This window comes from Ochlerotatus camptorhynchus, unplaced genomic scaffold, assembly GCF_037179485.1.
Source record: "Ochlerotatus camptorhynchus isolate MF236.1 unplaced genomic scaffold, CSIRO-AGI_Acam_v1.1 ptg000303l, whole genome shotgun sequence".
In the NCBI taxonomy this organism is placed as follows: domain Eukaryota; kingdom Metazoa; phylum Arthropoda; class Insecta; order Diptera; family Culicidae; genus Ochlerotatus; species Ochlerotatus camptorhynchus.
Window position 1 is genome coordinate 356,147 of NW_027040791.1, and position 23,404 is coordinate 379,550.

Sequence of the window (23,404 nt, forward strand, 5' to 3'; positions counted from 1 at the left end):
TTTCTCAAATTCGGGAATTTTTCCCTGGAAAAACCTGGGAAAACATGAGATAAATTTACTCATCACTGAGTTCCTGCAGTTTATGTGATTTATGAGTTGACTAAACTCAAATTTGGGTCGCTCTCATTCGCCGTGAGAGTAAAATCGAATGTCGTGTATGGGGTTTTCCGGTGTCCAACTTGACCGACAATATAGAGATTGCTAAAGTATGATTGTGCCAGTGATTTGTTTTCATCGGGAAAATTTTTCGCTATGAAGTTTTTTTTTCCGATGAAAACATTTTGCGTATACGTATACGTGACGTAGTGTGCGTACGATAAACGTCAGCGCATTTTGGTGACGACTTTTATGAATGTCCTGAAATGGATATATTTAAAGTCTGGTGGAGAGAAAAACCAAAAAGCTAATGTCTTACCTGACTCATAAAAAAAGGGTAAATGGATGTAATGTCGGCCTAAATGCTCCTAATTTGGGCCCATTCATAAATTCAGCAATTGACTAAATTTTCAATAGCGACCAAAAATATCCATTAGTACCGTCTAAATGACGCGTTTATCTAGATAAAATCGATAAATAGCAGATTTTTAGCGATGGGCCCAATCTTAGATCCATAGGCCTACATTGGAGCCATTTCCCCTACGTACTGTTTGTGTAGAACATATAAGTCGGTAAAATTTTACTGGGTTTTTAAACAGCTGAGTTTTCAGTAATCAACCCAGTAGTTTTCACTTTAACTGAAAACTCCGTAAATCACAGAATCTCTGAACTATTAAAAATTATCGTTTAAGTCAGTAAAGAATGGCTGTCTACACTGAAACAAAATCTATTGTCAAAAATGCTATATTGCTGGTTTAAATTAAATACCGTCACCAATATATTTTTGCAGAAAACAATAACATTTAATTTTACTATAATTTCTATCACAATTACTATGCTTTTTGAACAAGCATAGTAGTTTTGCCAGAATCATAGTAAATTTGTTAGCATTCATAGTCAACTATACTGAATTCATAGTAGATTTAACAGTAATAAGCGTGGTTATATTGAAAATAAGTGTTTTCTGCAAAATAGTATGCCAAACTATGGTCCTTGTTTCAGTGTATATCTGTAATTAATATAAATATCTGAAATCTTTTAATTTAGGTAATGCAAATGTATCCCGTGATATTATTCTTTCGAGTGTAAAAAATGCAAAAATGAATACTTTTCTCGAGATTTTGTTTTATTATTATGACGACCTTCGTTTTTAGTTATTCCAATTTAGAGGTGCAAATATTGTAGTATAGTCGTAAACTATATCATTTTTACATTAATATCAGTGCTGTACATTTTCTGATTAAGTTAATTATTTATACTGTTTTTTTTTGTTTACTTTCCTAAACCAGCCTCATTCAGGTCAGTTATATGACATCAATACTCTTTGTTTGTCTCTGTTTCATAATATCCCTATCCGCTAATGCTATGTTTTAATACTTAAAACCTCTGCTTTTGTTTCAATCAGTCGAATACAACACTATATATAACAGAAGATGACAACGATGCATGCAATAATTTTTCTGATTTAGCTTCTTATTTTTTGAGATTTCACCAGGGATTTCACAATAATTCGTATCATGTTTTCTTTTTATTTCGTATGTGTTTCGTTCCACGATGACATGTATAATTTTAAACGATGGATGTTAGAAAGAATGATTGTTTCATAGAAGCAAGAATTGAAATGTATAATGTATAGTGCTCATGGGAAAAACAGAAGAAGTTGTATCAAGAGCAGTTTTCAGAGCGTTTTTTCTCACGTGGAGCTTTTAAACATTTTCAATGCTTGTAAATACGGTAAATAGTACTCAACATTATATCTGTTTTAATATTTTAAATATTCTGATGTCTTCGTTCATAAAATTTGTAGTTACAACTGATATGCGATACGATTATCTTCAATAAAGCTTTTGCTGGCATAGCGTAGCACTTCTAGCCGTATTTGTTTCTTCTTAAAACCCTTTGGTTAGAAATTTTGATGCTAACTAAAATGAACATATGATTGAAAAATTAAAACTCAAACATGCCATTGTGGCGGACGATAGGCTTCGTTGTGCAAGTGATTGAAACGTTTCGTGCAGTTTTAAAAAGCAATGATTTAAATATTCCCTTTTCGTGGATCTATAATCTAATAATTTCAAATAACGAATAATGTAAACTTTTAAAACATTGTAAACAGGTGTCAAACTCAACAACAATAACGATAAAACAGGAAAAACAAAATTGACTGAGGTAATTTGTGCCAATAATATTGTTGATAATAATATTGCTGATTGCATCTGAAACTGGAAAATGCAAAAAGTGTGATGAAAGTGCATGTTTCCGTCAAATCGTGTTGGTGTCTTCGGAGCACATCATGAGGAATAAGTGCACCCAAGAAACCAAGACGATTATACGGAAACTCGCACCTTTATCACACTTTTTAATAAGGAAAAAACGCGTTCATTAGTCCAGTTCGGTGTGAAATGCACAATAATTATCTGTACTTTCTATGAAAATAATCGGTAAACCAATGCAGGTAGCATACTGTGAGATTTAAGAAAGTTTGGCTTATTACTAAGATTGAAACATCTTTTTTGAACCATAGAATAGTTAGTGGGCTTACAAGCTAGCATTAATTTTTATATTTGCTTGTTAAATTTCTATATATTGCTGACAATAAATAATAAAATATGATCCTGAAACAACTGTTTAGAGTGTAATAAAGTCGTATAAACTATAGTCAATGTTGGTGGGGTACAACTAATGAGTTGTGTCAAGTGATATACGTTTCAGTCAAAGCGAACGGACAACCTGTGTACTGTAGACCCATGGAATTGAACAATTCGTCTTTTCGATATGAGTGAATATTTAGCGATTGATTAGAAAATGTGCAAGTAAAGTTGCACTCGGTTCGCTATAAAAAATGTTTTTCGGAAATTTTTTTTATTTATTTATTTATGGGAGCTAAGTTCCAGTTATAAATTATAGTCCAGACAGCAAATATGGAGGACGAATTTTCAGTGCATTGGATAGGGTAAATGATGGCTTCGGCACCCATGGACTGTTTTTGGCAACCAAAATATAAATGTTAATTTCCCTGTATTTTTTATAAAAACACTTCGCTGAATATATTTAAACGATTCCATAACATTTTTCGATTGTGCAAAACTAATATGCCAGGTTTTTCTTTAAATGAAATATACGCACCACAAAATGAGCTGCCGATAATAGAACAGCTGGTTAACAGGAAGTTGGCGACAATAGTCACACTCACCTGAGGCGTTTGGTAACGTTGTAAAAACGTTTTCTAGCTGTATGGTACAATTCTGTCGATTGGAATGAATAGAATAGCAAGCAGCAGATAAATGTAAACAAACAATCACGTCACATGTGTGCGTGATCCTGAGAAATTTCTAATATAATTTCAGAAGCTGCTTAGATTGGCAAGAATACGTAAATTCTCCTATGTCATACCCCTTAAGAACCCAAAGAAGCGAGAATCAGACGCTTCACCAAAATTACTTGTTCCTTAGGTATTAGAAGTGATTACCAATCAAGGTTAAGCATGAGAATATAGGGCTAGTTAAGATGAAACTTCGACGATGCCTTATTGCAGCTTAGTTTGCACTTTTAAATGCTTTAAGTTCAGCTCGTTCAAAAACTTTGTGATGTAGGTCTTCTAGTAATTGAAATGTGAATTCCATTTTTTTCCGCGATAGCCCTGCATGTGGTTGCATACTTACGCGGATTTATTATCCAATAAGCAGTAAATATTCTGTAGAGCCGTCAGTCACGATGACTGTAACGTACATCCAATCGTTTTTCTTATGTTAGTGTAGTGTTTGCATGTATGCTGACAGTTTAACTATGAAAACCACGTATTAAATAATGATCTGACCTAACCTATCACGTGGGCTACTCAAACTGGTTTATTTAGTATTGATTGCCACCGTAACCGTTATTTTGAGGGGGAGCAGCGAATGGATTACGGGGAGCTCCACCAGGAACGTCAAGAGCCCCTCCAGTAGTTTGATAGGTTCCATAGCCGTTATCGCCATTCTGAGCCCCAATCTCGTTGAGACGCGTGCTAGATAGTGCTCTTGGAATTGGATTACTTGGGACACCATGTGGGGCAAGATGGGCAGTCTCCTCTGCTACCTGTAAATGAATTTTGGATAGACCAGATGAGATGACATAGATCGGCATTATTGACTGAAGTGGTACCTGATGCGGATCTTCTGTGGTAGGAATTTCCGAAATGAACCCTTGTTCTTTTCGGTAAAAGTTGATGAACACAAATCCTGCTAGCACCAGAATACAGGTTATACCATATCCACGGAATGTAGCTGTCGTTCCAAAGTAGTTGACGAACATTCCTCCAATCACAGCACCACAACCTCTGCCCAAACCATGATGCAGACCTTGCAGAACACCTGTTACAGATCAAATAAATCCACTTAATATAATAAATATAGAGTCAAACGTCGCTCAGAATACCTTGTGCTGAAGACCTCAGATGTTGTGGAGTATTATGGGCAATGTAGGAGCAACAGGCAGCCCAGACAGCCGCATGAGTGATTCCTACGAATAAGTTAAATGTTATGAATTTGAAGAGAACAATTTATAAATTTTGGCATAAATACCCTGCATAAATTCAAATGGAAGAACCCACCACGGATTTTTCAAGTACGAGATGTACAAGAATCTTAGGATGTTACCAACTAAACCAAGACAGAGAACCTGTAAACAAAGTACACGAATAAAAGGAAATACATCAATTTTCACATCCGTTTTAAGTTGTTCTCGCTGATACGGTCCCATTTGTAGCATCCAGACTTGTAAATTTCTGATTTGTTTTAATTAAATTAGCATGTCATCTTTGGAAAGTTATATTTTTTTTCAGTGTTCACTCGGCTGTAGACAAAAGCAGGCCACTCTCGATGTGAGTCACGCGATCGTCTGTTTTCTCGGCAGCAACCATTGTGTGGTCCTCCTCATTGTTCTTCATCAGCAGTTCTTTCGGTCGATGCGTCGTCGACTTTGGAAAGCAACCGTTTCGTGATGAGTGTGTGAGTGTTGACCACGTTTTGCGTCCATTGCCGCAATGGAAGCGCTTTGCCCCACGATGGCGTAGCTGCCATACAATGAAACCACTGAAAGCGGCTCCAGTTCTGATGGAGGATGCTTTTTGGATAGCGGAAGATAAAGTGATTATTGTGTTGTACATTTTGACTATAGTTTTAAGATGTATTGTATAGTGACCAAGAATCCTCGGCTCTGTAAAGTTAATTCAGTTGAGCCTTATCAAATAAATTAATGAACAAAAAAAAATATATTTTTTTTTATACATGGATATTGAACTTTCATTTTGAGCAGTTCCAAATGACGTATCGATCAGATTCGACCTTTTCCGATTTTCATGAAACTTTGCATAATTTTACTTAGTTGGAGATGCTTAACGACAAATATCAGACTTAAAGTGGAAATTTTTATACGATATAGTATAGAGTTGATAGTTTTTTTTTTTTTTTTTTTATATCTTTATTAAGGAGACTTTCAGCCGTTGGCTGGCTCGTCTCCGAAAAGTTGATAGTTCCGTTAGAGCACGGCAGTGTGAAAATTGTATATAGAGAGTAGAAAGCGATCAAACGGCTATTTTGAGGAAGGCACGAATCGGGTTAATCATCTCCTTTATCAAGACTTTTGGAAAATTGGAGTGAATATTTGTGGCCCACCCTTTTACCTAGCACTTCAAATACCGTGATGGTCTTACCCTACTTAAGTAACGGTTTGATTATCAACATATTATTGATCGCGCAAAAATGATAATGAGCTAGTGAGTTAATAACAATTTAAAAAATTATTTTTCTCAAAGACACCACTTTAGATTGCAAAAAAACTCTCATCGATGATTTCCTTTTATTATTTCGCACAAAACGACGAGAGCTTCTTCCAATCTGAAGTGATGTTTCAGAGAAAACTAATTTTTAAATTTAAAACCTTCAAAAAATATCATCACGAACGATCCTTGAGTGTGTTTTATTTATTTTCATGGCATTTGACAGTTCATTGGGCCAAATGTGTCTCAAAATGTTCAAAATAATGAAAATAAGATCCACTGATGCCAGCCCGCGATCCACCGGTGGGTAGCGACCCATGTAAATAAATCCACATTTGGCATTTGGCCTGAACAATTTGTTAAGATAGCAAAACAAACAACACAAATCGTACTTTATGAACACTGTGCAGCTAAAGGGAGACATTTCAGCGAGACCCTACCTTACCGTATTTGTGCTTTACCTTAACGTGACCTATTTGAGTGATAAGGCGGAAGCTGAAGAAGTAGGCAAAAATTTCCGATATGTGATTTATCACAGAAGCTACGCCAAACAGTGTGGGTGAGCCACCATAGTCCTGCAGATGCCAGAATAGGAACGTAAAGATCAACCCAATGCCGAATCCCATATACCAGGCCACGAATAGAAATGAAGCACACTTGATATTCTTGAATTGCCGCAGCACCGTTACCCATTCAGGCATCTCCCGGGTAGTTTGGGCAAACATCTTTGTCTACAAATAAAAGTGGTTTAAATCGATGTATCAATAGTTGTATGTTCAACTAAATAGTTTACCTGAGCACCAAGCGCTTGAGGCGGAGGGGCTGCACTGGCCATGCCACCACCGGAGGCAGCTAAGGCTGGCAGTTGCAGTTGTTCAGCCAACTGGTTCTGCATCTGTTCTTCCTTCGTCGGACCCATCTGTACGCTTTCCACTTGAGGCTCACGATGATCCTAATCGATGAGTTGCATCATAAGTGACAATCATGTTATTGCAAAATTTTGTTCCTACATACCGTAAAGTCGTACTTGAAGGTGATTTGTGTTGCCGAAATAAGTGCAGCACCCATCAAAACCGAGAAGGTCGCAAAACAGATAGAATAGTTTTTCTCCTGCTGTTCCGGTCCACATGGATGGTCAGGGAAAGCAGTTGAATGATCCAGTGCAATGCCAACAAAGAACATCGCTAATCCCCAGCCCAGCGATCCGAACATCCGTTGATGCCCATAACGGTCGGCATCCTCCCCTAGTATGGTAATAACCGCCGAATCGGCTAATGTAATAGCAGGTGCACTGAAGAACTCACCGATTACGACCAAAAGTAACAGCAAAAAGAAGGCTTTTTGAATATCCTGCAAGAAGCGATCAATGTATAATGATTTTCTCAGTACAATTTAGCAATCTGTATTACAGCAGTCCTATAAACGATGGATGAAAACAGAGGTGAAACCCAATCACTATGCAGCTTTTCGTTAAAGTTATTCGCATAACTGACTCCTATAGGTGACTGACCAGCTGCTGCTATCGGTCTGGCAGAACGCTCAACTCTAGAAAAGAAAGAAAGTTAATGTCTGTTGATTTATTAGGTCCATGACAGAGTTTTTGACCTACCTAACGAAATGATTCTCCGGTTCTGTGTGCTTTCCAAAGGAAACCTCTTCCAGCATGCGTTCATCAATGGAACGTTTCAGTATGCGAGGAACTTGCGGTGTGCGCAATTCAAAATCGGTTGCGTTTTTCCGTTCGATGCAGCTGGTGGCCGGCGGTTGGATGAATCCAAGAGGCAGAGTGAAGATAATCCATGCGGCTAACGAAGAGAGCAGGAGCATTTTTCCTTTTTTGCAGCTAAAATTTTAGAATACGTACAGATCAAAATTGTATGATTGTATTTTACCAATAATTATTAAGTTTTTAGAGCTATAATGCAGTAACGCACATAAGTACATATATAACAGTTGGTGATTTCGATGATAGTCATAATACTCTAGAGTGCGTAGCTCCCTCTGGGTTACAACACTGGATTTTTGAGATAATGTTTGAATGGAGATTACTCCGCAACAAATCAAGTTCTTTGTGTTCTTGACACATTGATTTCTGTTATTGAAACTACAGTAAGCATACGAAGTCGAGTATGAGAGGAAATGAGCGCTTCGTGTTTGTTTTTAGCTTCTCCACATCAGAAGCATGGTGAACGCAGTGGAAAAAGCACAGGTCTGATAATCGTAACGTTCGTGGTTCGAGTCCCAGTCGGAAACTTTCTTTTTCGACATGATTCATTTCACTCACTAATAAACTCCACATTTTTCTTACATTGGACCGCAGCTAGGTATATCACATCCTTGGTGCATGCGGTCTACACTAACATCCTCCGATGATGAATCCCCACATACACACTTACATTTTTTTGCCAAGATTGGCAAACAATGTAAGTGTGTAATTGTAAGCGAATCTTACATCGCCCTGCTGGGTGTGTGTGAAATGCTTCATTTTTTAGTAATGCAGTTAATGATTCGGTTACACACACAAATAAAATTTCTTTATTTTAATTGTCGCGTAAAATCTCCTCTCGATTAATTTTGAGCTATACTTGGCAACTGGCGTAAACAACGAATTTGCTTACAAGTTTGTATACAATACACTGAAGTCTTTTTTACACGGTTTAGTGCCACTGGGTCGCGATTTACACGGTACGTTTCTAAGGGTTTCTCGACAACGATACAACCTTTCGACCTAATTTCAATCACGTTATCCGTTTCAAGCTATAGGTAAGCATACTTAAAATAAAAATCACAATTTTTGGTGTAAATACAGAAATTTTTAAAATCTGTCTATATGAAAAAATAACAACAAAAATACATTAAAAAACAATGTAACAATAAGACGAAAATTATTGTCTTAACAATAATTTATATTGTTACGTCTACAATAAATTTACCTTGATTTATGTTGTACAAAACAGTAAATTTCATGGTAAATGGAAAAATTACAATAAAAAAGGGGGGTTTTTAAGTATCTTAACAATGAAATTTTCGTGATTTCCCCATATATTTTGACGTAGGACTACGTCTTTGATTTCTATATGGGGGTACACTTTGTGAAAACCGAAAATGGAACATGTAACAAAATAAGAAAGATTTTGAACGTTAATAACTCAGCTGCCCTTGGTCCAATTTCAATAATTTTATCACCAATCGATCAGAAATATGGCTACGCATCGATAATTATGTTGATTTTCAACAAGAAACTATTGAAAAACTGGTAAATGTCCAGCATTGTCCAAAAGCGTCGAATTAACTAACAAATCCACCAATTACCTACATGCATATGCTGCTTCCCCAGCACAGTCGTCAGAGAGAAGTAAGTAGACGAAACAAGTCAAAGTGGCATTTGCCTCCGATCCTCGGGCGCGTGCGAATAGGGAGGATGGAATTGCGTAATATTTTGCACACTCATCGCCATATTCAGAACCAAACGCAAATTCTTCAAGATAACCACCATCCGTCGTCTGGCTCACCGTGGCGTTATCTGACGTATTTCCTGTTTGATTTACGAGGTGTGCTGAAGGTGTTCCTGAAAAATGAGTTCCGTGATGCTGTCACCTACACTAAACACGCTAAGCGTAAGCGGCCATGGATGTCATCTACGTTTTGAAGTGACAGAGACGCACTCTGTTTGGTTTCGGAGGTTAAATCATCACCAACTTTGGCAACAAAACGGCTTATTACAGTAAAGAGTAGGAATAGAATTCATCTGCCTGTTTGTCCATATTCAGAACACAAAATGCTCATGTAATCAAACTGGAAGCAGGGGTACAAATTATTTTGATCAACTTTGAATCGCCACGGCCGGATATTTTCGACGGAAGAAGCAACAACCTAGCATCTAATTCGACGAAGACGGCAGGAAACATTTGTGAAGCCTAGTTATTTACGAAAGAGAGTGTCGATGAAGAGAATCGATCAATGTAGATAGGACCTATTGAAAAGTGACGCGAGATTTGTTTTCCATACTGAGCTTCAATGCTACCGACGCCAGGGAGGCAGCTCCCACACCTGGACCCTACCAATCGACCCATTAACTCAACCGGGGACCAACGGCTTTACTTCCCGAAGGAAGGTGTGATCAGAAATGTTATGCCTTAGAACATGCCAGTGGCGCCGACTGAGATTGGACCCATCTTTCAAGGTGATATCACGGCGAATGAGAACGACCCAAATTTGAGTTTAGTTATGTTAGAAATAAGAAATAAAGTGCAGGAACTCAGCGATGAGTAAATTTGCCTCATGTTTTCCCAGGTTTTTCCAGGGAAAAATTCCCGAATTTGAGAAAAGTAAAGATTGAATAAAATTTTGGTCAATTTCCTCATTTTCTGGCAGATTTTTTAGGTTTTCCACAGGAAACCATGAGACAAATTTACTCATCACTGAGTTCCTGCATTTTTGGCGATTATGAGCGAACTAAACTCAAATTTGGGTCGTTCTCATTCGCAGTGTACGCAAAAAGAAAAGAGTCAGTGTCGCTACATGTTAGCAAACTACTCATAATGGGAGGAGTCTTTGTAGCTTTTATACCACTTGGTTGCACATCATTCTGCTTTAACCTGAAAAGATATAAAACAGCGCTGCTGTATGGCATAGCTCATTTTCGCTTCGGACGGCCGGGTGAACAGCAATAGCAGCAGTAGGAAGGTGTTGGCTAGTACACTCCTTCACACCTAACAAGCAACAATTGACTGGTCGAGGCAAAGGAGGAAAAGGTCTGGTAAAGGAGGCTCCAAGCGTCATCGCAAAGTTCTTCGAGATAACCGCCATCGGTCGTCTGGCTCACCGTGGTGGTGTCAAACGTATCTCCAGTCTAATCTACGAGGTGTGCTGAAGGTGTTCCTGGAAAATGAGGTCCGTGATGCTGTCACCTACACTAAACACGCCAAGCGTAAGTGGCCATGGATGTCCTCTTCAACAAAATGGCCCTTTTCAGGGCCATCAAGCTTACATCAGTAAAGAATTGGAATAAATTTATCTGTGCTTGTTTGTCCATATTCAGAACCACAAGCCCCCAACGACCACACAAAATGCTCTCCAGAGTTGTAATCTTGTAACCAAACTTGGAAGCAGGGGTGCTAGTGATTTTGATTGATTCTCTTCATCAACTTTCTCTTTGAAAAAAATTACTACAAATTTGGTACGCCTACAATTCAAAAACGGAAAGAGTTTAGATAATAGATAATTGATCAATTAAAAGAACTAAATGCTCTTCACATTTATTCCGTCCACTAGCGGTCCTACGTCAAGCTTCCGTTCGTGCCTCTAGGCACAGACCCTTCTACTTTTTTTCAATAACATTATATATTATTGTTTTTTTTTTTTTTTTTTTTTTTTTTCCTTTATTTACAAGGCTTTCAGCCATTGGCTGGTTCGCCTTGGGATATATTATTGTTATTTTACTGTTGGTTGGCGAATGTATTGATTTAAAGAAATAACAGTGTTCTTTAGAGTGTATGTGTTGGCTTGACAGATCTACTTTATCGACTTTAAAAATAAATCGAAAAAATAAAACATCGCCCCGGAAGGGAAGGGGGTGGTATTGTCTGTTACGGGTGAGTGCTTTTTTTACTGGTTGTGGATTGAGATTCGATCCGGAACTTGTGAGAAATGGAAGCCAACTCCCCTGCACTCGATCTCTCTAGGTCACGTCTCCTTGGTGCACACAGAGTTTAGCTTACCGAAGTCGGTAATATTTTACTGGGTTTTTAAACAGCTGAGTTTTCAGTAATCAACTCAGTAGTTTTTTCTTTAACTGAAAACTCGGTAAATGGAAAAATCGCTGAAATGTCAAAAAATACCGTTTTAGTCAGTAAAATAATTGCTGACTTTTTCAGTACATTATTTGTTTACTTTTTTTTTGCTGAGTTTTTCAGTTCTTTTATTTCAGTATTTTATTGAATAAATATTAATGAGTAATAAATAAAATATTTCGGATTTTTTACAATTTAAGGGAGTTTGTTTAGAGGTGGAATAGCAATAATACTGTTTAAACTAATCCTGAGCTATAGTTCAGCTTGAGTGCTCAACGTTTCCTCGTGGTTCGGCCAGCTGGTTGCTTTTTTTAGTGCCAGATTGTCTGGCTTATAGTCTGAGGCTCACAATTGAAAATGTTTGCTTCAAAGTCAATAGAACATCCGGAAGTCGATGCAGGAGTGCAGAAACTGTCCAATTCCATGAATGTTTTTGAACTCTTGCGTTGCCTTCCAGTCGTCCACTAATTTTCACAAACTTGTTCTGTTTTCACACAAAAACTTCTGATGTCAAGTGCGCGAGGTGGAACGGAGGAGGATGACGTAAAGGAATCCAATTTACTGGTGTGATCAGTAATTTTGGAATTTCGTTTGTGTTGGGATGGCAACCACTGCTCGGTTTGCCCCCACCAAACTACGGCACTGCGTAGAGGAAAAACGTCACTTTGTTTATATTTGCTTTTCTCATTCCAAACACTTTTCTCGCAGAATACACACGTTGTTATTTGTAACCTAAAAAGTAGTTCGCGTTTCTTTCTCCTGGTCCATCCGAAATCCCATTAGGTTATGGGCCCAGGACATTTCGGTGCCGCGGAAAAAGTTTAATCGTCGTCGCGAAGATGGAGGAAGTGAAGAGTGATCGTTTTCTCGTTGCCTTGTTCGATGGGACAAATTACGCCGCGTGGAAGTTCCGCGTCCAAGTGCTTTTGGAGGAGCACGAGCTGTGGGACTGTGTGCAGACGGAGCTTGACGATTTGGTCGAGTTGGCAGAGCGAGACAACGATACTGCTGCACAGCGAACGGAGAAGAATGCGTTGCGCGAGAAGAGGAAGAAAAGAGAGCGGAAGTGCAAATCAATGCTGGTTTCCCGAATTCATGACTCCCAGCTGGAGTACGTCCAGGACAAGGCCACTCCGAAGCAGGTCTGGGATGCACTCAAGCGCGTCTTCGAAAGGAAGAGCATCGCCAGTCGGATGCATCTCAAACGTCAAATGCTGAGCATGCGATTCGACGGTGGGCGACTGCAGGACAACTTCCTTCGGTTCGACAAGCTGCTGCGTGAATACCGGGGAACCGGCGCGGCCATGGAAGATCTGGATGCAGTGTGCCATTTGCTGCTGACTCTAGGTCCGGCGTACTCCACAGTCGTCATCGCCCTCGAGACGATGCCGGAGGAAAACCTGACAATGGAATTTGTCAAGTGTCGTTTACTCGACGAGGAAACGAAGCAAAAGAGTGTTGATTCGGAGAAGTTTCCCTCCAACAGTGATACCGCTGCATTTTCCGGGACGAAGCAGCAGAAGAAGATTAGGTGTTTCCGGTGCAAAAAGGAAGGGCATAAGCTAGCTGACTGCCCGGAGAAGAAGAAGCCGTCTGAACAGAAAGGACATCGCAGTTCGAAAGCGAACGTTGCCGAGTCGGCTGACCGGGATCGGGATGGTGTATGTTTCGTCGGTGTCAGTGGCTGTGGTGCATCGCAGCAGGCACGACGATCGAAATGGTTCATCGATTCCGGCGCGTCAGATCATCTGGTTCGGGACAAAGAGCTCTTCACGGAACTTCATCGACTGGAAAAACCGGTCGAAATTGCTGTTGCTAAGGACGGCGAGTCCATCGTCGCAGAGCACAGTGGAACAGTGAAAGTGATGTCGATTGCCGATGGCAGAAACATTGAGTGCACCGTGAAAAACGTACTGTTTATACCGCAACTTCGATACAATTTGTTTTCGGTTTCGCGTGTTGAGAAAGCTGGCATGAGTGTCGTGTTCGAGCGGGGAAAAGCGCTGATCTATCGCGATTCCGAAATTGTGGCCAGTGGAAAACGTTGTGATTCGCTGTACGAGCTGGATTTTGAACCGATCGGGAAAAGTGAAAACGAAAAAGCGCTGTCGTGCGGTCGGGTTCCGAAAGATTTCGAGCTATGGCATCGTCGGTTCGGCCATATATCCGCGAAGAATCTCGAAGTGCTCATGCGGAACGACATGGTGTCGGGACTGAAAGTTGACAATGACAAGAAACAGAGTGGATCGATTACGTGTGAGCCGTGTATCGCCGGGAAGTTGGCTCGGAAGCCGTTTTCGCGGAGTGAAGAGAGACGTTCGTCGCGGGTGCTCGAACTGATTCACTCGGACGTGTGTGGCCCCGTGACGCCCGTTGGATTGTACGGTTCAAGGTTCTTCGTCACCTTCATCGACGACTGGACGCACTTCACAGTCGTGTTTCTGATGGAGTCGAAGAGAGAGGTTCTGCGCTGTTTCGAACAGTATGAGGCCATGGTGACGGCCAAATTCGGCAAGCAAATTTCTCGGCTACGGTGTGACAACGGAGGTGAGTACACCGGCAAACATTTTAAAAAATTCTGTGCAAATAAAGGTATCCAGATGGAACTGACGGTGGCCTACACCCCTGAGCAGAACGGTGTCAGCGAGCGGATGAACCGTACGCTCGTTGAGAAAGCCAGGGCAATGTTAGTGGATTCGGGCGTAAGCAAGGAGTTCTGGGGCCAGGCCGTGCAGACAGCTGCCTACTTGCTGAACAGGAGTCCCACCTGTGCGGTGCAGACGAAAAAAACGCCGTTCGAGTTGTGGGAAGATAAGAAACCGGACGTTTCGAAACTGAGAGTGTTTGGGTGTTCCGTGTTCGTGCACGTACCGTCGCAGCTTAGGAAGAAGTTGGACTCTAAATCGTGGCGCGGCATTTTTCTCGGTTATTCTCCCAATGGTTACAGAGTTTGGGATCCGGTAAAGCGCCGGATTGTGACCGCTCGAGATGTGGTTTTTGTGGAGACGGATATCGGGCAAGAGAAGCAGCCCAAGCCTGTTGCTGGTGATCAGTTCGTCGAGATTTCGTCGAGTCCAGTTCCGGAGAGCGAAGAAGAAGAAGCTGACGGTGGTGGTGATGCTGAGTCGTCTGAGGAAGAGTATGAAAGCTTGTCTGAAGAATCTTCCGGTGAATCCAGTGAATCCGGGGATGAAACAGCGGATGTTAACCTGGAGGATGGTAGACCGCAACGAGATCGTGCTCCACCGGCATGGCATAGAGACTTTGAGTTTGAGTACGCTGGATTCGCTTTAAACGCAATGAGTTACGTCGACAACATTCCGGGTTCGATTGCTGAGCTGAAACGGCGTGACGATTGGGACAACTGGAGATTAGCCATAGAAGAGGAAATGTATTCGCTGCGGCGGAACAACACGTGGACATTGACAGAGCTTCCCGCTGGTAGGAAGGCTGTGTCCTGTAAGTGGGTGTTTCGTATTAAGCGCGGGGATGGCGATGTACCTGACCGGTATAAGGCGAGACTGGTGGCCCGTGGCTTCAGTCAAAGGCAAGGCTTCGACTATACGGAAACCTACTCTCCGGTGGCGAAATTGGACACCCTTCGGACGGTTCTGGCGTTGGCGAATCGTGACCGTTTGCATGTTCACCAGATGGATGTGCGGACGGCGTTTTTGAATGGCACGCTTAGTGAGGAGATCTTCATGACCCAGCCGGATGGATTTCAGCAGGGGAAGAATCTGGTCTGCCGTTTAAATCGTTCCATTTACGGGCTCAAGCAAGCGTCCCGTGCCTGGAATCAGAGGTTTCACGAGTTCACCGAGAAGCTGGGATTGAAGCAGAGCGCCAATGATCAGTGCCTGTACACCATGGGCGAGGGACGAGAAAGGATCATCGTCATAGTGTACGTCGATGATGTTTTGATCGTCGGAGCGTCGTTGCAGACCGTGAAGGCAATTAAACGGAAGTTCAGCGAAGAATTTGAGATGACTGATGCTGGTGAGGGGCCTCCCTTAGCTCAGTCGGTAAAGGCGTAGTTACAAAGCAAGACCATGCTGGAGGTGGCTGGGTTCGATTCCCGGTCCGGTCTAGGAATTTTTCGGGTTGGAAAATTTCTCGACTTCCCTGGGCATAGAAGTATGATTGGACTTGCCACACAATCATACCAATGCAAAAATGGTACAGGCATCGAAAGCTCTCAATTAATAACTGTGGAAGTGCATCTAGAACACTAAGTTGAGAGCACGCAATAAGCTAATATGCGATATGCAATAAGCTTGAAATGCGAAGAAGAAGAAGAAGATGCTGGTGAGGTGAGGCAGTTTCTCGGGATGACGATCAAGAGGAACGTTGAAGCTGGAACCATGAAGATCAGCCAGACAGGGTATCTTGAGAGCTTGCTTCGCCGCTTCGACATGATGGAGTGCAAATCGATTTCGACTCCCATGGAGAATCGCCTGCGGTTGGAGAAAGGGGTAGAGGAGCGGAGGACAGATAAACCCTATCGAGAGCTGGTAGGGTGTTTGATGTATGCTTCGCTCACGGCTCGGCCTGACTTGTCTGCTGCCGTGAACTACTATAGCCAGTTCCAGGCCTGCCCGAATGAGGAACACTGGGTGCACCTCAAACGGGTTCTCAGATATGTGAAGGGGACGCTGGACTACGGACTGTTGTACAAAGCGGAGACGGAAGAGGAGCTGTTGCAGGTTTTCTCGGATGCGGACTGGGCAAATGACCTCATCGATCGGCGATCAGTCACAGGCTGTATTTTCAAGGTTTCGGGATGCACAGTCAGTTGGACGACAAGAAAACAGCACACGGTGTCGTTGTCATCTACCGAGGCGGAACTCGCGGCGCTGGTGACGGCTGCATGTCATACGCTGTGGATGAAACGACTTCTTCTGGATCTCGGGTACGAGCCCAAGGGTCCTATAACGATTCTGGAAGATAACCAATCAACCATCAGAATTGCTGAGGATGCAAGAGACCATGGACGCCTGAAACATGTGGATACCAAGTATCACTTCTTGAGGGAGCTCATTCAACAAGCGGTGATTACAGTGGAGTTCGTTTGCTCATCGGACCAGCAGGCGGACATTATGACGAAGGCCCTACCTTCGGCATCCTTCAAGAAGCTGCGATCGGAGCTAGGTATTGGACCTTGCTGTGGTTGAGCAGGGGTGTTGGGATGGCAACCACTGCTCGGTTTGCCCCCACCAAACTACGGCACTGCGTAGAGGAAAAACGTCACTTTGTTTATATTTGCTTTTCTCATTCCAAACACTTTTCTCGCAGAATACACACGTTGTTATTTGTAACCTAAAAAGTAGTTCGCGTTTCTTTCTCCTGGTCCATCCGAAATCCCATTAGTTTGATGACTGTTTCAGTAAAACATAATGATTTTACTGAGTTGTAGTAATTTCCCGTAAATCTGTTATTTTACGGTCAATTCAGTACTTACTATTACCGCATTCAGTAGTTTCTCGCAAAAACTACTGAACATCAGTAGTTTGGTTGAGAACAGCTGAATGTTCAGTAGTTTTTGTGATTTACAGTTATAAACCTGTAAAAAAAAAAAATTACCGAACAAGGAATCCGTGATTAAGTGTGTGGTTGAGCGTCGTTGATAAGTTAATGCATTCTACTGGAGAGAATCGCCTATGAAATATGCTTCCACCTGAGAGTTCCTGCCTGACATCTTCAAGTGGTGGAATTTTTTATTATTATATTGTATGATTATTGACTGCACGGAAAAGGTCTGCATTAAGCGGGATTTAGATGAGACAGGTGAGTTGAATTCAACTCAAACCGATCTGGTCGTAGACGTTCAATTGACTTGACAACGAATAGAGCAAGTCCGATATCGGTCAGATTTCTGGACGTTCATTTCGCAGTTCAAGTGAGTTGAACGCTGAATTGAACCATCTTATCCCAGCTTTAGAGAGGGTCTAGGATAAGAGATGAGCGGACGCGGACTGCCTGGTTTTGAGTTAAACGAACTGTCAAAGTCAAAGCCAGAGCCATACGAGCAGCGCCTATCTTGATTACATTGGCAGTGTTGCTGTCCCTCTCATAGTCTGCATGCTTCAATCAGATTTATTTTTATTGTTCGTGAAGTAACCCACAATGAAAACACAACAATATTTAATGTAACAACAATTTTTATTGTTATAGAGTTGTTCATTATTGTTCATGATCGAATCATGTTAACAATAAAATAAATGAAAAATACGATAAAAATCATTGTAACAACATTTTATTATGTACATTCATTGTACAGCTAGGTAGCAGTTTTGCCGTTTTCGGAAGAGTACAACATTTTAACAATCATTTTTATTGTCGACAATAAATATTAATGTTAGAGCCCTCCCCATGGACATGGAGGTTGACGGTACTGAAGCAAAGGGTTATGTTTAATTTCTTTATATTTGCAACGATGATGATTTCCTATAGTGACACATATCACCTTCTTAATGCTTCAGTATGCCTCAAACGATTAATTCTTGGTTGTTAATAGAACATCCTTGATGAAATCGGCTGCTTCATGCAGACTGAGTAATTCTGAATATAGTATCAGATTTGTTTTGTATACAGAGGAACTGGGAGGGCTTATTAGAAACTTCTCACCAATAAAGTAATGATTTTCTAGTAATTTAATTATATTAATACTTTATTTTAACATACGATACAAAAGTGCTCGTTTTTGCGTAAAATAATCAATATTTATTTTGTAATTACGTTTAAAAGTTTTTTTAAGTGATCTGAAAATTTTCCCAGTTTGGTTAGAAGTTTCGAAGCTAACGCATGTCCGCAAGCCTAATAGAAAGATAGGCAGAAAAAGTGATTTTCGGAGTTTTATTCGTGAGGTGTTGTAGTGGAGATTTGTGTTGTTTGATGCGGGAGGAGATTGGAGGGCGGTTGTTTGACGCATAGAGCCTGTCAATATCGCTTTCAGAGTGTCGCAGTCAGCGGTTTTATGATTCGTGAGCGCTCGCGATTCGTAGAACCGTTGATTGTGACTGCAAGTGGATTTGGCAGGTTTTGTGAGTCGGACTCTTGCTTTTTGGCCTATTCTTGTGTCTAACATGTGCAGAGTATTATTATAGGGTCTAATGGTTTTGAGATTCCTGGTTGCATGAAATATGTTTGTGAGAATATCTTTTTGAGATTTTAGTAGTCACGTTTTGTTTGTAGTTTATATTTTATTTCTTTCATGTAATTATCGTAAATAATAGTTATTCAATAATAGATAGTTCATCCATATATTCGCACTTTGACGCAAAGCGCTGTGGATTATGAGATGCTTGATGACCCTGGAGGTATCGATTTTGCTTACTGAGCAGAAAATCATGGATTTAATTCCAAGCTCTTCCACAGCACAATAAATCGCCACCATCATTTGTATATTTGATATTGAACATTAACCTTGGAAACTATTTGCATATCAAGCGAAAACGTAGTCCTGTATTGTCGCGAAGCGTTATGGTTCTGAGATGCTCGATGACCCTGGAGGGATCGTTTTTGATTACTGAGCAGAAAATCATGGGTTTAATCCCAAGCTCTCCATCATGACTCTTACAATTCATGATCACTAAACAAAATGAATATGTTCTTTCGATAGCCGGCTATCGATAGATTAAATAAACAAAAAATAAACAATACATACTTTTGGTTTCATCGCCAACTTGAGGTGAATCCTAACCGAATACCCTACCCAACCCTCCAACTCCGTAGCACTTATGAGGGTGTCGCTAAGTCGGTGGCCTCTCGTTAAGTAAGTTCTACATCAACATTTCCTTCCCTATCCCTAGTTATGGTAAAGATGGGCGTGGCCGGGAATAGCGACAGTCATGCTTCTGTTACTCTTGTTTAGATTGGAACCAATGTTTACTCCCCAGCATTATTCCTGAAAGTAGTCTAACTGAGAATTTCAGAAGAGACGTGAGTGTCGCTAGTATCCAATCTACGAAGTATATCATAACAACGCTAACGCTAACGCTAACGCTAACAATAAATATTAATGTTAGAGCATTGCTTCCAAACGGCGCCGGTGGTGTAGTGGTAAGCGTGATTACCTCTCACCCCAGCAGGCCTGGGTTCAATACCAGTCGGCGCCGCCGGGATGTTCTGAGGCATAACATCTCTGATCACGCCTTCCTTCGGATGGGAAGTAAAGCCGTTGGTCCCCGGTTCATGAGTTGATGGGTCGATAGGTAGGGTCCAGGTGTGGGAGCTGCCTTCCTGGCACGTCGGTAGCATTGGTGCTCAGCACGGAAAACAAGATCGACGGAAAAAAACAAACCAAAGGAGCATTGTTTCCACTGATAATTTTACTGTAATTTTTTTTTTCGGGATGCTATTACTACGAATGGCATTAAAATGCAATTTTTTAAAAATATTTAAGCACGTAAAAAATCGAAATCTCGTTAGGTTTTTTTTTACACGGTACATATCCCCCATGTAAAAAAGACTTGAGTGTATTGCAGATTTACGCGATATTGTACTTAAATTTACATAAAATATCGTGTAAAAATAACGGAAAATCTAGCGTTAGTAACATGTGCGCTATATATGCAGAAATTTAAATGATTTTTTCATACGGTGCAAAAATCATCAAGAATATTATTGAATAAAAAAATCTAAGTAGCAATATTGCTGATTTTTTTACACGATTAATCAGTTGATCAGTTAATCAATCACTAAATCCATCAATCAAAGAGATTTCTGTATAGATCTCCAAGGGATCGTTAATAACTATAAAACACATTCTACGTGACGTTGCAACGGTTTTCGCCTGTTTTTTTTACATTTTTTGTACTCTTACTGACCCCTAAACCTATTATATATATATATATATAGGTTTATATATATATATATATATATATATATATATATACATATTAGAATTATATATATGATTTAACTGTATCGAAAACGAATACATCTTTACATTTCCATAGTAACGAGGTACAACGACATGCACTAAACAAAGGACAGAGACGTATCACAAAAGATCAATCTATTGGTCGCAGTAACTATGACTCGAACAAAAAAACTATTTTGAAATCAGGCAAAACCGTGGATACATCCTGGTAGAATGTGTCAAAACGGTATTTAATTCTGAAAATAACTAAAAATTGGTTAGTTAGTTTGAAGATAGTTTCAAGGGAATCCCTAAGATAATAAAACAATTTTGCGAGAATTTCAAAGAATTCCGCAAAGGGCTCCAAAGAGGAAAATTGGCAGGGAATTTCAAGCATATTTCCATAAAAAAAATATGAGTGGCGTTTCAAGGGAAAATCGAGCATTTTACTAAAATAACTCAAACTTCATACCGGCTCTGCCAATATAGTCCAAAACAATATCAATAAATCAATAAATAGTAGAAATGTTGGCTTCGGCAATACCTTTACCTACTATCGTCAGGGGTAAATGAAGTCTTAGAGCGTTATTTTTTTTGCAGAACGATGCACTGGAACATGATGCATCTTTATGCAAAAAAATCAGCGTCCTAGGACTTCATTTACCCCCTGTCGATAATAGTTATATAGAAGTGCTGAAGCCATACTCTCCCCTAGTTCTTCAACCACCAGCCAAGATTTTCAAAAAAATGTATATTCATAGTGTTTCAAAAAATTGTCCATTCAATTTTGCGATACACTCATATATTTGGGATTCATAAGACTGATTATATGTGGATGAACTCGCTACTATATCCGGAAATTTTCCGTTTCCACCAAAAATGTAATCCTACACTTTTTTAAAAATGGAAATCATATTAATGATTATACACACTTTAAAATAATTATTGTTACACGAGACGTAAATTATGGAACGTAAACAAACATGTCATGTAAAATTAAGTGTTCCCCAACCGAAGCATACGCAACTCGATGAAAAGTACGATTGATTGAATTTATTTTCTCGTTTCTTTCAACTGATTCTTATGTCATTTGGGCCGCTTGCATGTGTCTCAGGGCACGGAAATTTACATGACTTTTTGGTAGTGTGTACCGTATCAGTTTTTGAATCTAGAAGAAATAAAAATCCACTGAGAAAACGAACGTCACGTGTTTACTAATTTTTTATCAATTCAGAAAAAAAAATCTGTATATTACTGGTGATGTAAACACGAAGTAGCGCTCTACCCTATTTCTTTTCACGCAAAATAGCAACTAGAAATATTCCATGAAACGACTCATAACTTTACACGATATTTAATGTGAAGTTATATGCTTCATATTGAACAGAAATTTACACTACTTTTTGGAACTGTGAACACTACAGGATTTAAATCATTGTTGGAGCATAAATCAGATCTACGGGACCGCTATAAAACCTAGATTGTTACTTGGGAGTGCATCGAAACGAAGTGATACAGCATCGTAAACGCGGTATCTAAACTCATAATTTTGTCAGAGTATATTTGTGAAAAATAATAATTCAAACTTACCGATCAGCATAGCTTCCCCAAAATGGAGCAGAAAGAAACTCAACGAATGGCCTGGTGCCAATCAGCAACCCACACTGGCCTGGATTCATTCCCATTTGCTTGAAGTAAACTCCCATCAGTGGAAACAGGGATCCGAAAGCAGCATAGAAGAAGAAATAGAACGTTTTCACTGGCAGTAGCTCTTGGTCTACGGACCCACAAAGCATTTCCAAGATGTCAGATTTGCCTCGGATTTTGTGCGTTGATTCTTTAGCCTGGGGGTAACTGTCATAAGAAGAAGAAAAAATAATTTAATCAATATATTTAAACCATTGCTATCTTTCTTTCCCACAAAGTAGATATGTAAGTACTTACAGAGTAGGATCAACTTCTCCCGCCGCCTCCGGGTCAACCATTGGTCTGGCGACGCCTTGCGGTTGCATCGGAATTTGCTGCTGTTGTGGATCATAATTTCCATATTCATTCCCACCATAGTCGTTGTTCGAGAATGGCTGCATTTTGATTGATGCCTATCAATACTTTAAGCACTCAGATATTCCCCTAATAATTAGCTTAAAGACGAGTTTATTCGCTTCGAAACACTTTAACTTCTAAATTTACGATTGACTAGTACAACCTTTATTTCATTCTGAATGAAAGACTAATTTTTTGCAGCACGCTCATTGATAAAAAAATACACTTTCATTCAGTTCCATTCACCAAAATGACATAACATATGCAGATTCCTCCGGAGCACTTAATTACTGTCACTATAGCATCGAATTCGAGCTCCCGAAATGTTCCTTGTAATCGCAATTATCTTCCTAGAAAACTGAATTACCCGTTTCGATGTACTCGATGGCGTTTAGCACCAGTTTTTTAAACTGTAGCGAATTTATTCCAGGCGAGTGAAAAATTGAGCTTCACTACATACGAGGCTACAGGATCAATAAGCACAATATTTGAAAAAGCTTCCCGTAATCGATAAAATCCTAGCGAATATATCGTTTTCTATGCGCATGCTTCGGAATTGGCCCGCCGTTGAGGTTTTTGGTGACAGTGCGTCCTGGGAGTGATACTTTGCCGCTTCTTCGGTTGATTTGAACAATGGGATTGAAATGAATGTTGGCAGTTGAATTGTTTGACTACAGTATATAGTTTGCGATGAGATTAATTTTAGAACTAGTTACATTAAACCCATACAGGATGCAATTTAATATATGTTCTCAATGTTTACGACACCAGGCTGATAAGGGTAAAACATTCGACCATTTTAGATGACTCCGGTAAACAATCGGAACAAAAATAAATGTCCATTTTTGAATCAAA

The 23,404-nt window shown here is 40.2% G+C and overlaps 1 protein-coding gene across 1 annotated transcript; it reads right to left on the reverse strand.

Moving 5' to 3' along the window:
* Positions 1-3,788: 3,788 nt before the first annotated feature.
* jef (major facilitator superfamily domain-containing protein 6 jef) lies at positions 3,789-23,021 on the reverse strand. The gene is made up of 11 exons (XM_065228805.1): positions 22,451-23,021; positions 22,097-22,360; positions 7,464-7,697; positions 7,264-7,399; positions 6,869-7,204; positions 6,648-6,806; positions 6,316-6,585; positions 4,659-4,755; positions 4,513-4,596; positions 4,240-4,448; positions 3,789-4,173 (listed from the first exon to the last, which is right to left on the reverse strand). Exons 1-11 carry the CDS (start codon positions 22,591-22,593, stop codon positions 3,949-3,951), a joined length of 2,157 nt encoding a protein of 718 aa, XP_065084877.1. The 5' UTR covers positions 22,594-23,021; the 3' UTR covers positions 3,789-3,948.
* Positions 23,022-23,404: the final 383 nt, after the last annotated feature.

Excerpts from the sequence above, each read along its gene's own strand:
- jef (XM_065228805.1), bottom strand. The coding sequence starts at position 22,593 with ATGCAGCCATTCTCGAACAACGACTATGGTGGGAATGAATATGGAAAT. Across the intron at positions 4,756-6,315 it reads CTCAAATAGGTCACGTTAAG|GTTCTCTGTCTTGGTTTAGT; the intron begins GTAAAGCACAAA and ends CTTTGTTTACAG. Across the intron at positions 4,449-4,512 it reads TCTGAGGTCTTCAGCACAAG|GTGTTCTGCAAGGTCTGCAT; the intron begins GTATTCTGAGCG and ends GATCTGTAACAG.